Source organism: Megalops cyprinoides, chromosome 4 (assembly GCF_013368585.1).
Source record: "Megalops cyprinoides isolate fMegCyp1 chromosome 4, fMegCyp1.pri, whole genome shotgun sequence".
Taxonomy (NCBI): domain Eukaryota; kingdom Metazoa; phylum Chordata; class Actinopteri; order Elopiformes; family Megalopidae; genus Megalops; species Megalops cyprinoides.
This window is the reverse complement of record NC_050586.1, coordinates 28903978-28919344: the sequence shown is the minus strand read 5'-3', so window position 1 is coordinate 28919344 and position 15367 is coordinate 28903978. Positions and strand designations below refer to the sequence as shown.

The 15367-nt window shown below is 42.2% G+C and overlaps 1 protein-coding gene across 1 annotated transcript; it reads right to left on the bottom strand.

Annotated features, from left to right (window-relative positions):
• Window positions 1–119: 119 nt before the first annotated feature.
• Window positions 120–12920, bottom strand: tmc2b (transmembrane channel-like 2b). The gene is made up of 20 exons (XM_036527129.1): window positions 12878–12920; window positions 12686–12727; window positions 11569–12007; window positions 11194–11343; window positions 9827–9917; window positions 9649–9730; window positions 8853–8959; window positions 7344–7442; window positions 6863–7005; window positions 6433–6580; window positions 5898–6092; window positions 5011–5190; window positions 4660–4818; window positions 4159–4287; window positions 3145–3212; window positions 2642–2881; window positions 2169–2294; window positions 1714–1792; window positions 1082–1205; window positions 120–756 (listed from the first exon to the last, which is right to left on the bottom strand). Exons 1-20 carry the CDS (start codon window positions 12918–12920, stop codon window positions 518–520), a joined length of 2883 nt encoding a protein of 960 aa, XP_036383022.1. The 3' UTR covers window positions 120–517.
• Window positions 12921–15367: the final 2447 nt, after the last annotated feature.

Genomic DNA, 15367 nt, shown 5'->3' with positions numbered 1-15367 from the left:
TCTGTATAGGTTCAGCACAAGAAAGGATATTTGGGCAGTGTGTAATAGCTATGCTGTAATAGTTATGCATTTATACCACAGCATTCGACTGATTTCACTCTGTCTTTTGTCCAGTCTAACCAGCGAAAACACTGTTACAAGCAACACACTTAGTGTTGTGGCAACTATGCTGTCTCTCTCACACAAGCTTTCAACATCATACCACAGGACCACCTACTTCCTTTTTTGTTGTTGTTTTTTTTCATTATCAGAGGCCTTCATGGGTGTGCTTGACCCAAAAGAGATATGTGTTGCCCTTCAGTGCATTTACTGATTTAGCAGGGATGGTGTCCAGTTTGTCTGACTTTAAACGAATGGTTGTCTAATTCACCACAATGACACTAATCAGTGAAGTGGTGGTAGCAGCTCTGAGTCTCTGGGTAGCTGAATTTCTTTAACTCTGGCTGCAAAAGCCCATACATGGCGATGTGGGATGAAGGAGTCCTATTGGTCCCTCGAGTGAGTATGCTCACTCATACTAATGCCGAGGGGGTGGGCCACGCCCCCTGCCCCTCCCGGGCCCCGGTGCCTGCATGCGGGGATTTCCTGGGAGCGGTCCGGGACGTCGGGGGCCAGGAGGGCGTGTCACAGGGCCACGGGGGTTGGGCGTGGCCAGCGACACATCCCTCTGTAGGGCTACCCCTCCTTTCCCATTGGTTGCTGCTCCCGGTTTCCCAGACACCTTCGGAGACTTGGCACTCGACTCCACCTTGTTGTCTTGGAAACAGAATATACTTCATATATGTTACAGGATTCATTTCTGAAGCTGCACCATGTGTGGCAATACATAACAATATATTCACCATATTGGAAAGAAGAGAGCAAAACTTCAATATGTGTGAATATGCTACAAACATAAGAGGATGAACATCATTGAAAACAACAGCTAGTGAGCCAATGGCTTTCCTGTGTCTCTATGTTTATGCTTTGCACAGCAAACAAACAGAAATCCCGGGTTCCCATCATGCTTTGTAGTCAAACCCATATAAAGGCATCCTTAATAACACGGCTGGAGCTTTATGATGCCCGCAGGGTCACTCACCAGCAGGTTCCTCAATGACGGGAGGGGGGATCAGGGACTTGTTGGGCAGCAGGTCCTCCAGGTCCTTCATCACCTGGTTGGTGCTGTCTTTATTGTTCCTGCGGTTCTTCTCCTCGTCTCTTTGCTACAGATGGGAAATTGCAGGCGTGACAACGCTTTAGTTACAGTGAACATAATTGGACAACAACAGAATGACTTTGCTGTGCTGCTGTCTCTCTTTCAATCAACACCTTCACTGCATTAACATCACTGTTCAGATCGTAATGAAACATGTCCCAGTCTATGGCAGCATTACAGTCACTCTACTGTAACAGAGCAGCCTACTTTTTATTTTATTGTGCATTATTTTATTTGAAAAATCAGATAAGTTGATAAACATCACATGATGGCTTCAGGAATCGGATGTCAGATTATTGAGTTGGTTTTAATTCGTCTAAAGTGTTGAGCTGGTTTTTACGTTGGTTAGAGTTGTTATGCAGGTTAGACTGCTGTTGCTGATTATGTTGGTTAGAGTGCTGTTGCTGGTTATGTTAGTTAGACTGCTGTTGCTGGTAATGCAGGTTATATGTTGGTGATATGTTAAGTTTTTTATGTTGGTTACACTGTTTTTTTTATTATTCATTCATGCTCACCATTTGCATCTTCTTCTTCAGTTCAATATTGGCATTTTGGTACGCTTTGGAAACTGAATTCAGGTAGTAAATGGCCAACCTGTTCACAGCAACAGAGAAACATGTCACCTCAGGCTGAGCACACGCACACTTCATTTCACAAATGACATCGACAGTATGTTGCAAATCAGATGACTTCAGTGGAATATTGCTGTTACCTTTCATGTGACTGGACTAAATATTTCCCATTTACATTTGCTTTGTGATTATTCAAACATAACACATGAGACACAGTTACATAACCAAAAAGGTGATAGGGATATTAAAGTACACTAAACAGTGCATGTATCTGTATCTGTGTATACATGTGTGTATGTGTACGGGCATGCGTGCGTGTATGCATGTTTGTGTGTACGTGCATGTGTGCGTGTGTGTATGTGCTTGTGTGTGTCTGCATGTGTGTGGTCTCTACTCACACCATGAGCAGCACAGCTGGTATGATCAGGCCAGGGTTCGCTGCATAGGTGAACAGAGTCCCCATAAAAGCAGGAAGGTCCTTCTCAATCGTCTCCATTATGACATCATACATTTTCTGCCTTCCACTGTTTGTGAGTAAATAAAAATAGCCAATCAAGCACATGCTCCAAATGAAATACAGGGAAATAAAAACTCAGGACTGAATTCGTCCCCTTTTCACTGTGCTTCAGAGCTGATCTTGAACGCCTAAGGAAATGATACTTTGTTTCAGAATTTGCACAAAATATTTAATGTGTTTATAGCTGACAGAAAACAGGCTGTCAGACAGAGTCAACATGCAAAACATAACTCATGTACATCTTTGTCTTTATTCATTCAAGAGCTGATATGTCATGCACAGACAGACACCCACACACACACACACACACACACACACACACACAGACACACGTTGGAGGTGGCGTTTGGAGACCTGAAGGGGCCGCAGTCGAAGGAGGGCGACAGGGTCATGATGGTGTAAACGACAGGGAGGAGGCTGAGGAAGAGCACCAGCAGCAGCAGTCCCATGTAGAAGTTGTTGGAGCGCGAGGCCTTGAAGACGCGCTCGTGGGGAACGTTGCAGCTCATAACCGCCCAGCACTGGTAGTACATGGAGGTCAGCAGGCGCAGCACGTTAATGCCCACCAGCCCAGGGGCGTAGAACGCCCCCATCCTGAAACATATGCATTTGGGGTTTTATATGAATATTTTTGGATGAATGAATGAATGAATGCAAAAATGAACGAATTAATAATGAAGGTACCAAGTTGAAGTAGTCTTAAAGTGTTCATTTTGCTTTTGTCTCTTTTTCAAACCAAAGGAGCATACACACATCCTCACAGGGTTCATGAACCATCTGAGCTGGTATAGACAAACGCATTTGGAATAGCAGGAACAGCAAGAATAGCAGGATGTTGGTGAAGGTGGTTTTCTTACCAAATCATTCCTTGATTGAAGATGAGTCCCAGTACATTGCCACTAATGTCAAATTCTGCATAAGATGGCTAGAAGAGAGCACGCACACACACGCATGCACACACACACACACACACACACACACACACACACACACACACACACACACACACACACACACAAACACACATGTATGCACACACACACACACACAAATCTGTCAAAATGCAGTCCAACACTAACATAGCGAATATGTTTTAACATCAAGCTCAGTCTCTTTAGAACATGTGACTAACAAATTAACATAGCCATTATAAATGTTTCTAATAAGAAAAATTAATAACTGACATCAATGAGCACCATGCAATCAAGTAGGCAAAAGCACACACACACACAGATGCAGTCATACACACTCACAGACCTATTTGTTAACATCCATGAAACTGAACAACTGGTTGTAAGAACAAGGCTATACATGATTCAACACGTAATACTCATCCCATCATACGATCTGAATTTCAGAGGGAGAACATACAAGATGTAAGGGGAGCCGCCACTGGGTAATGGGTTGTGAATCTGTGAGTAGCACAGGGGAGGATGTCATTCTAGTCCCTGCGTGACACTGTAAATGTCAGCCCTCTCTCTGTCCCTGTCTCTCTCTGTAATTACCTGCACCTGCTGGTGTCAGGTGTGTGGCCGGGTCGCCAGGGATCACCTCACCCCATGCCTCTGCCAGATGTCACCTCACGGTGTAGAATGACAGGGGTATGGGCACATGCACATGAGCACACACGCGCACACACACACACACACACACAAACTGCACTGGCCAAACATGCATACAGGTTTGTAGAAAGATATCCAGTCAAAAAAAAAAATTCTCTGTAAGCTTGAGACGAGCACCCTCATCTAAAAGCAGGTCTGATGATGAGTGACAGTGAGCTGCAGCATCTATATAAAAAAATGTGTTTTCAGAAAGATGCAGAAGGGGGGTCGCTGGGAGGGTCGGGGCGCTGAAAAGAGAACCACACTTACGAATCCCGCCTCCAAGTCCCAGCACCAGCAGTAGTTCAGGAAGCGCACAATCAGGGCCCGCAGGAAGTCCCCGATCAGGATGGTCAGATACGTCACCTGGATGTCAGACACCGTGAGCTTCACAAATTCCTGAAAAGATGTAAATAAATAAACCTCAGTTATACCATGCCCTACATCAACACGCAGTTACATGTCACACCACTTGAATAGCAAGTAAGCAGCCTCGACTTGGACACATACCATGCTGTTCTAGCTCCTGTTCCCCCCCCACCCCCAGCGACCCTGCCAGCATTTTTAAGGTTGTGTGTGGGCTTCGGCCCAACTTCAGCCAACAAAAAACAACAGTCGGAATTTATTTGTCCATATCAGCAGCAGCTGGAGCCAAATAGGGCCTATGGGAGTCATACTATGAGAAGACTCTAACAGGAAGTCACAGGAAATAGCAGGGAGAATTATGTTTTGCTGCACTGGGAAGGAAACAAGGAAACACAGGTCAGTTACTATGCCAACGGCGGTCTCCCAGCACGGCCCTCTGATGACATCGGCAGGGTCGATGTCGGGTGGGGGGATGTCCGTGGTGTTCTGGTATGCTGAATAATTGGCATAGTGCTCGTTCATCGCCCAGACCGTGGCGTTCTTGATGGACTTCTCCTTCTCCAACTGCCAGGCAACACATCAAAGGAGTCTCTCAGCATAATGATGTTGTATCAATCAACATTTGTCTTCAACATTGACTAAATCAATGGTTTCCTGTTGTCTCCCCACATTCACATCTCTATTGGTGACTCTCAAAAACCAGGAATCACTTATATAACAACATTATCACTTATAATCACTTCATTCACACTGTACCTTTGCATTCACTTCATCGAACAAGGCAAAAAGAAAAGTGTACAAGTTGCCCAGAAAAAGGGCAAAGATTCTCCCCAGCTGCCATTTCAGGGCGATCCGTGGGTGGTACTCCTCAAGCTCAGCAATCGTTTCAAAAAGGGGCGGGCATACCAGTCCCAGAAGTGACATCACAAATTCAACCTGAAAGCGAGAAAACAAGCCTATGACATCAAAATGTCACACAGGTCACATGCCTGCCGCTTTCACTGGAAATTACTGACACGTTACTTTTGAAAATGTCTGGATCTCCAAGTGGCTCAGCTGACATGGCGCTTGTTTCACATGAGTCCTGCAGCCCAAGAATGAAACCAGCCATGTCATCTGCTAAGATTAAGGTCCAGGAGCCCACAGTGGCAGATCAAATTGGCTTTGATCAGACAGGGTTGGGGTAGGTGTGTCTGTCATGATTTCTTAGGCTCCTGTAAATTGTTTGGATGACATCAGTAGAGTCCTCTAATAATTTCCCACTTCACTATCGAGCAGAGACTGTCATAGCGTGAGGAGCGTAATGTACGCTTGGTGATTCCAAAACAGGGCTGCATTAAGGTGAAAAAGTCATAAAAAACAAAAGGCTTTGATCTGGTCAAATAGTTATGCATTGATCCCTCTTAATGTGAGAGCAATGCATTGTCATAGTACTTTGTTTTGATATTTTGTTGAAGGGTTATTTGACTTCAAATGATTTTTATGCAGAGAGATCATCAAAGATCAGACTTGCGTTACTGTATAAAACTGAGTATTCCCATAAAACATGAGACGAGCCAATGCTGCCCTCTGCTGAGCTTCAGAGCCTGGGATGTGACATGGAAATAGACAGGATATGATTGCATTATAATCGTAAAATTTACCTCATTCTTCTGAAACCAGGTCAGTTCATCTTCATCCATGTTGGCAAATTCCTGCGATCTCTTAACGACAAAGTAAATGAGGTATCCGCTTCCTCCGAGACTGCAGAGAATCAGGAAGTTGGCTAAAACACGGAGAAACCTCCTCAGGTGGATGTTTTCATCCTTCTGGTTCTCCTGCTCATCCACAATGGATTCCTAAAGGACCGTGTGAATGAAACCCAAATAATATCAATAAAGAGACAAACACTGAGATTATCATAATGGAACACCAACTGGTGGAGCACAACGCAGAACACAAAAAAGAACATGTCTCCTTTGTCTCTATGGTGATGGAGTATTTACAGGTGAATCTACAGGTTAACATCTTATTTAAACAATAATTAAAAAGTAATAAAAAATACAAATAGCAGTGTTCTTCGTAATAAATAACTTTGCAGCATTTAAACAGCATGTATGTGCATTTCCATCTCTCTCTCTCTCCTTTTTAGACTGCTGAGTACATAAAAAACTGCGATCCAGGTGCATCCATTGTCACCTTAAAGCTGGTGGTTATGGATGCAAACTTGTTGTCGGCCGTCTCTGCGTTTCCGATGAGGTAATCCCAGCTGGTGAACAACTTCCAGGCGAAGGTGAACTCCCCCTCCTCCGCTCCATCCCCGCCCTCGTTGGAGTTCTTTGCCATTCTGTCTCCAGCCGGGAAAAGCAGAGGGGAAAACAGAAGTGATGTTCAGCTAACGCATTAATGCGAAGCTAATCCTCACTTATGAACAAGGCTGCTTTAGTGGATTCAGTTTTATGTACTCACAAGTGTCGTCGCTTCTGAAATTAATGCAAACATGTTGCAAAAGCATCAAATGGAATATTTGCAAAAAAAAAGTCTTAATCAGAGATAAGGACAAAAAGCCATAGCAGATAGACAGAACACCCTGCTATAATGATGTGTTTCAGGGACATGGAGTACATACGTTCTGATGACAACCATGAGACTGTAGCCAAAGGTTCCGACTCCAACTAAAAGGTATGACAGTGGTAGTCTGAACTTCAGAAAGCCGATCGTCCGCTGGTCGTTGTAGTAACCATAGAAAAGAACAGAATATTTGCAATAACCCTGTGAAAAAACGAAAAGATTTGGGTCACTAAAGTGCAAATTGGTTTTTAAAAGTTAATCAGATATTGAAATGTTGTATTAACAGTTCAGAATACTTTCCTTAAATAACAGAGGACTCCTTGTTTCATTCATTTGCATGCATTCATATTTTGTTCTAATTTAGAATCTCCTATTTGGGGAAAACAAGTAGTAATTTTAACATTTTCTTACAATAAATAAATAACCACACAAATAAAACATATACACTATAAATCACTTCATAAAGCCAATGGCTCATCTATAATTATGTCATTTACATTGAAAAGCAAAAACAATGTCTGCTAAGACAAGATCCTCACACCAAAATCAAAGAGGACAGAGAAATCCATGGCTCTGGCCTGCTCGGCTCTCGGCACAGTTTTCCGGGGGATAGATCCATAGGGAAGGCCCATCAAAACCTGGGTAACAGAAGAACATGTTTACAAGTTTAACCATGCAAAAAGGCTATTCAGCCCATTTAGGCCTGTCATTTTGCCCACAGATTAGACTGTGTCTAGGCCTGTGTCAGTCATGGCCTTCAACAATCCAAAGGTCTCCAGCTCTGCCATGAGTCCTAGTAAATTATTCCATGCAGTTCAGTCTCTCTGTGTGAAATTGCCCATTAACTCATTTCCACCTATGCCCTCTCATTCTGCTGACAGAGCTCGTCTTGAAATAGCTTCTGTAATCCACTTTATTAAATCCCCTCTAAAAATTGAAAAGCCCAATCAAATCCCCCTTAAATCTCCATTTTCTTAGACTAAGGAGATTACAAGTGTCCAGTTTCTTTTCATAACTCATTCACTGGATTAAAAAGAAGAATGTGAATATGTATAAGTTTGTCATTGGTTGCTATGAATTATATGAATTACCGAAGGACTTCATCTCCCTTTGCTCAGAAGTAATCATTACAGGTATTTGTTAGGGAACAAGAGTTATGACTGAAAGGTTCCAAATCCAAAGTTGAACTACAAGGTGGAGCATCATAGGTACTTATATTGTAAAGTGAATATCCAGCTATATAAACATATGATACTTGTTAAAAGGTAAGCTATGCAAATGGATACATGTATCTGCTAAGCCACTTGATGAATAATTATGGCAATACACAGGTGTATTATGCTAATGCTTTATAATATCAACTGCATCTTAATGATATGTGAATATATGTCAGATTGACCCCAAAAGTAATCAGCACATGTTGCTTTCATGCTTCACTTAAAACTTGTCAGACATTGACTGGTAAACTTTAAATGATGATCACGCACTAAATTAAAAGAGCTGCTCTTTCAAATATAACAACTGAAATAATAAGCCACAGAGTGATTATTTTAATTTGATGCATGGCCACCACACTGTGCACTGTTTAAAGCACTTGAAAGTCACCCATTGTTACACACAATATAGTCTGTGAAGCATGAAACAACACAGGATGCATCATTTATGTGGCTGCTATGTAGGTGCTGCTGACCAGAGACAATTTATGAGGCTGTTACATAGGTGCTGCTGAATATGTCATGCACTCCTTACGAAGAAACAGGTAACGTGGTGTTACCTAAAATAGGCCACCAAAAGGATTTCCAGCAGGCAGCAGTTGAAAGATTATTCTAGAATAAGGACGCTCCAAACCTTTGTGTTGGCTCTTAAAAAAAAAGGCTGACATTGGTGTTGCTTTTTGTATGCTTTTACATTGTTTCACCATACACTTAAACCCTGTGAGAAGGTTGTAGAAGCGTATACGAGTATGTAAGTGCATTTCTAAATGAAGGAGAGAGTGTCAGCACACAGTGCTGTTGACACTTCTCTGAGGCAGGCTTTCTGTAAGTCACCTCAGGGATCACCACCAGTCCGAACATGAAGCCAAAGAGGACCAGATTCATTCCGTACATCCATCGGAGAAATATGAAGTACGAAGCAACAGAAGACCCAAAATGGCCTGGGGGAATGAGAGAAGAAAGGAATTATTCATAAATAAAATGATTTATGTGAGGTTCGCAAAGCTGATGTGAGTGATAAGAATCCCCCAAACTGGGCAGGGTTAACATGGTTAACACCATGACTTACAAATGTGAGCCAATCAATGGGCTTTGCAGTGGAGAGCAACATCACTTTATTGGTTCATATGAGCCAGTGATGTAGAGTATATGGAATCTCCATCCATGGTGAGGTTCATAAATCTTCATTATCCTATAACTAGCGGTAGTGACCACATTACATGATAATCAAATAACATCATCATCAAATTATCAGGAAGTAGCTGCAAATGGGTGAGACTTAGTTACACTGGTAAACTTAATGTAAATAATTAATTGAGCAAATCCACGAAAGGCACGTTCAAGATCTTTGTGAAATAAAAACCCTACTCTGGTCACTTGTTCTGTCCCATGCTGGGTTAAATTTTAGAACTAACATTCAGGTGTCAGTGAACTTCAGGTGGATTTCATGTAACATTTGCAAATATTGTCAATGAATGATTTGTTCATTGCTGTTATTATTGTTGTGCTTGATCTTGTTAGATCATAATCCCACACGCAGTTATAAAATGAAACAAATGTGAATAAGTCCTAATGACATACTGAGTGATTACTCAACAAAATATTTACTGACAATTCATTGCACACTTACTTTCAACTTCTTTTATTTTCCTTTCCCAAGGTATGCATGCTGTCTTAAAATTTTCAAAGTCTCTGTTAAACTTGATCCATTTCTGAAAAATTAGATAAAATAAAATTAATCAATCAACTGACAAGAGTAGAAAATAAATAAATAATGGGGAGAGAACAGTGGCCCATAGACACAGCACCTTTGTCATCATCACTTTATAGGCATATAGCTTTCTTCCTTTGCCTTTTCCCAAAGCTCCTTCAAACTTCTCCACAAACTCCTGAGCATCTCTGAAAGGAAATTTCATATGGCAAGAGAGAGAAGGGAGAAAAGGAAAAAGACTCATTCCCCAGTTTCCAGTCTGAGCAAAAACAGGAAAAAACAAAACAGCTAAACTAATACACATTCTACCAAACTATCACAACTGTGGTAACACACTGCTGCTGCTGTTAACCTCTCGAGCTGATGATCTTTGTTTGCCCCTTTTTTACATCTGGTTTTTTATTGGTTTATTACAGAAAGGAACAAATGTTAATCTGATATGTTCAAGAAGTGTTAGACAGTTTAAAGAACACACAACATCTTTCAAGACATCAAAACAGAATTACAACTTTATAGAAACTCCTTCAGTTCACCTCCAGATCCTTCATAGGACAGTAAGACTAACATTCTGTACAAGGTATATGTAAGCTCCACCTAATTCCAGTAACATGATGTTTAAAAATTCCAAGAAATGTTCCAAGAGGATAATTCAGGAATTACAAATGTTATTAGCTATATTATTAGCATTAATGTTATTAGCTACACTCTACCAATATATAGCTCAACACTTCTCACAATGTTCACAACAGTGCTATGATGTTGCAGCAACATCATAGTGACAGGCAGATACCTATCGAATGGAAGCAGCCGGAAATGGGGAGTTAAAAGCACAGCGGGGACACGCAGGTGTAAGGTGTCTTAGCCATTACATCACCTGCCCTACTTTTTGGCTCAACAAATGGGAGCTTTGCCTACTATCATGATCCTGCACAGCGATTTGCACATTTATTTGTCACTGTGCAGACCACAGAAGGGGTGATATTGGTAGCTTTTTCCACCATCTCATAGACATCATGGTTTTGTTTTTATTATTTGAGTTTAAATTCCTCTAATAAAACAGCCCTTTGCTGCTTTGCGGGACTCTGTGACTCCAGTCTAAAATGCTAAGGTGGGCAGATGCAGTTAAACGAATCAACCACACCTCTACCATGTTTAGTTTCCTTAGCCCCTCCACTTTTTCACAATTTCAAGTCATTTCAGGTACCTTAGCGTTACTAAGGTTAGCCCCATACAAGACAGCTTTACATAATGGCTAAAATTAGATCTCTATAAATTAGACACCCGATTCCCTGTTAGACTGAGTCATAGAATAAGGCTATCTTTAGACTGAGTAAGTTGCTAAGTCTGTCTTTATGCAGCTGACTCCATGTGTAGACTGTGGACATGAAGCAAAGGACTAGTGAGGACTGGGGTTGGGGGGCGGGGGTAACAGTGAGAGGGCAGGCGGCACAATGGCATCCTTACTTCAAGCTTTTCAGTCTCCTCTTCATGCGCCAGGGCTTGTTCCTCAGGTTGGAGATGAGCTTCTTCTTCTCCTCCACCTCCTCCTTCAGCCGCGCCATCTCCCCCTCCGACAGCGACTCCTCGTCCGATTCACCCTCCGAGGCGGAGGAGCTGCAGGGAGAGAGCCGCCACGGCGTGGGCATGAGACCTTCAGAACAGCCCTCCGATTTCGTATTTGTGCAACACTGGCGTCCGTTACTCACTCACACTCCTCAGTGTCCTATCGTTGCATCAGGAGACCGGGTTTTCAGCTAACTATCAAAGCAGAAGCTACTGGAGCTGAAACACACACTGATTGTAATGTGAAGGGTGTAGGTGGTTTAGGAAGTACTGCACCTGCTGAGTTTGTTCTTCTTTTTCTTGTCTTTCTCGTTCCCTTTGGCCTTTCCCTTGCCTTTGGTTTCTTCCTGCTCCTTCTTGTTCTTCATGTTTTTCTCCTCCTTCTCCTTCTTGCTGGCTCCTTTCTTTTTCTTGTGGCTGTCTTCTTCTTCGCTCTCCTCATCGCTGTCCTGCACCTTGGCCTTCTTCTTCTTCTTGTTGGCCCCTGTTCCGCTTTTTCGTTTCTTGCTCTTCTCGTCCTCGCTCTCCTCTTCCTCCTCGCTGTCGTAGGTCTTGGCTGCCTTCTTCTTGTTGGCTTTCCTCTTCTTGGGAGGCTCGTCTTCCTCCTCCTCGTCCTCTTCCTCACTCTCGCTGGCTGCCTTCCTGCTCTTGCGTCCCGTTCCACTGTTTCTGGAGGCTGATGAGGAAGACTTCTGCTGCCTCCTTTTCGCTGTGGCTCTCCTCTCTCTTTCGTCTGTAAAGACAACAGAACACACACATACACACACATACATGTACATGCACACACACACACACACACACATACACACACATACACGTACATGAACACACACACACACACACACACATACACAAACATGTACATATACAGACACACACACACACAAATACAAACATGCACATACACACATACACAAATACATACACACAGACATGCACACACAGACATACACAAATACATACACACAGACATGCACACACAGACATACACATACATGCAAGACACATGCATAAATAAAAGAATGTTGAGAAAATTTCAAATGAGAAATGCCTGTATGACAAGAATCAGGGTTTAGAAAAATTTAATCAGAGACGATATAAGCCAAACACTGAACTGTACATCACAAGGGGAAGAGATCATAAAGCTCTCTGCTACAGGAAAACATTCAGTTAAATTAGGCTTTGGCTCTATATTTTATCTATGAAACTTGTTTCCTGAAATTTTGTATCCATACCAAAACAGTTTACCTGTTTAGGTAACTGAGACTATCTTAAAGTTTCAACCATTTGAGTCTCTTCAAAAAAATTGCAGTGGGACAGTCAGAAATGACCAAAAATTTATGATTGATTGACCCTTTTCAAATTCAAGCAACAGAAATTCAATGAAACTCACCTTCACTGTCACTCTCCACCTCCCCATCAATTTCCATTCCCACTGTGGTTACAAAAACATTCAGTCCATACAGGTCATAACAACTGTATGTGTAACATTTAATATTACATCATGTTATATTTTATTACAAGAAAGGACCCAAGAGATACTTATGATATTATACTATAACACACACGGAGGTAGCTGACATACCATCCTCCATTTTTATAGCGATGTCACTCTTCTTTCGAGGCATTTTTGAACGGATTGAGATGGGACTTTAGCGCCGTCCTGCAGTCCCTCATCAAGAGCGGGCTCAAGCTGATTGCGCGCTGCGCGCTCTCAGCGTGGGGACTACCTTCCGCTGCTTCACCTGTTGTTTGGGTTACTGACCCGCAGTCTCCATGGCAACGGCTAATGACATGTTACTGCCGATCACAATCTGAACCCATTCAGTGTAAAACAAAAATCTCAAGTACAAAAGGCTGCAATAAAAGATCTGTCAGTCACACAGCCGCAAAGGTACATGCACACACTCACGCATGCACGAATGCAAACGGGCATGTATGCACGCACACGCACCAATACCAATGCAAAGATTTGCGATATTCTCTTTCTTACTACCTACAAAACACACAATGATCTGGCATCGGTTACAATGAAAGATCCTATACAAGTTGGCAGCAAAGCGCACTTGGCTACACGGTGGAATAGCTGGTTAAAACCAAACCACATTTGTTTTGCTTGTCAACCAAAACCTTCACTTTGCAAAAACACTCATAATTCGGTGGCGAAAAAGCAAACATAGCCCAAACGGTGAAGTTTAGGTAAACCAACCACCAGTAGATGGGGTGATATTTATTACTGATTTTTCGTAGGCGGTGGATATTTCAAATAAATGAAATATATAATGTCACAGACATTTTTCAATAGCATTATATTAATATTCTAATTTATTGCATTGACAGTTTTTATTCTGAACAGTCTTTAAATTAGCCAAACACATGTTTGTACTGTGTCCAACCCGACCTGATTAATTATGGATAGAAACAGGACCCGCGTCCTCTATACAGCACAACGAAAGCTGCACTTCCTGAAATTATGTCTGAATCAACGGGCTGGTCTTGTGAAACTCAACTCCGCCACTTCAGTCCACTTCACTAATGCTTTTCCCACCCGCTGTCCTCCTCCAGTTCCAAAGAGATCACCCCCGATCCACTTAATCCAGACCTCAGATGTCCAGACCTCAGATGTTTTAAGAACACCCACCTGGTTTCTCACGCTTTGTCAAAGGTGTTCTTTCTTTTCTTTTCATCAACAGCAAACCAGTTTAGTGTTAACTCTAGAATCCAGCGTCCTAACGCGGGTTTTGCAACGCGTCTCCTTATCAGAGGAATAAATAATCCCTATCGGAGGAAATCTCTGCTCTTCTGTCCTACGACGTATCGCTTTTTCGTTCACTGTTAACGGCGTTAAATAAGTGATAGGCGTAGTACTATAACTAAAGAAGTCCGCAAACTGAGAACTACGCAGTCACACTTAGAACATCTTGCTGGCGGGTGAAAATGACACTTGTGTAGCGGCTTCCAGGCCGCGGTGGCAGAGTACAGCAACGAGAAACTGAGGTAAAACCGGGGTCATATGAAGAAATACGTATCAAACGACATGTAAATATTCATAGGACTGTGTGAGTGAACAGAAAGGAGTTTCGATTTCCTTACACATAATCAAAATCTGGGCCCAACTGAGAAAACATTTCTTATCACCCATAACTTAATTCTGATTACGGTTTGAGAGGAGGATCATACATATGCGGGGAGGCAGTGGTGCATAATGATGGAGGAATGGGGCTCATAGCTAAAAGGTTGTTGGTTCAGTTCCCCACTGGGATACAGCATTACTGCTGTACCCTTGGGTAAGGTACTTAACTGAGAATTGCTTCAGTAAATGTCCAGCTGTATAAATGCATTCCATATAAAAACTGTAACCTGTGGAAGTTGATCTACTTATGCTTAAATGCTTGAAATTTGTTTCACAAACAAATATAAATAGTGAGGTTGATACATATGTACTGTATGTATGAATTTCTTTCCAAAACAAATATTTGTTAAAAATATTTTTGGCTGTTCAGAAGAACCTAAAATACAAGATAGTTTTGATTTGTTTAACACTTTTTGGTCTCTGCATAATTACATTAGTGTTATTTCATAGTTTTGGTGGTTACTGTTCTAGAATGTGGAAAATAGTAAAATAATCATGAGTAGTATATATATCCAAGTCACACTTATTCCACTTCCTTCAAATGAAACATTCATGAAAGATTCATGATAAATCGTCCTCCATCCCCCTTATGTCAGTTAGCACCCTTCTAAAACTCATCCCTGGATGCACAGATCTCAGAAATGTATGAAAGAATTTGTAATATTAACCCTCAGGCACAGGGGATGCTCAGGAGTTTGTGGGAGGGGGACCTTGGTGTGGCCATCAGGGTGGAGCAGCGGCAGGCTATGACAGACATATTCTTCCTTATCTGCACCATGTGCAAGGCAATGTGGATGGACACCGAGTCCACCTCACCAAAGCCAAACTGGCCATGTACCCTACAGTAGCAGTGAGCCATCCTGCAGAAGCTGTAAGCAGGCACCAGCTAACCGCCTATTAGCCGAGATATTGAGGAGTTTCAGCTGAGACTAGAGTAGATGG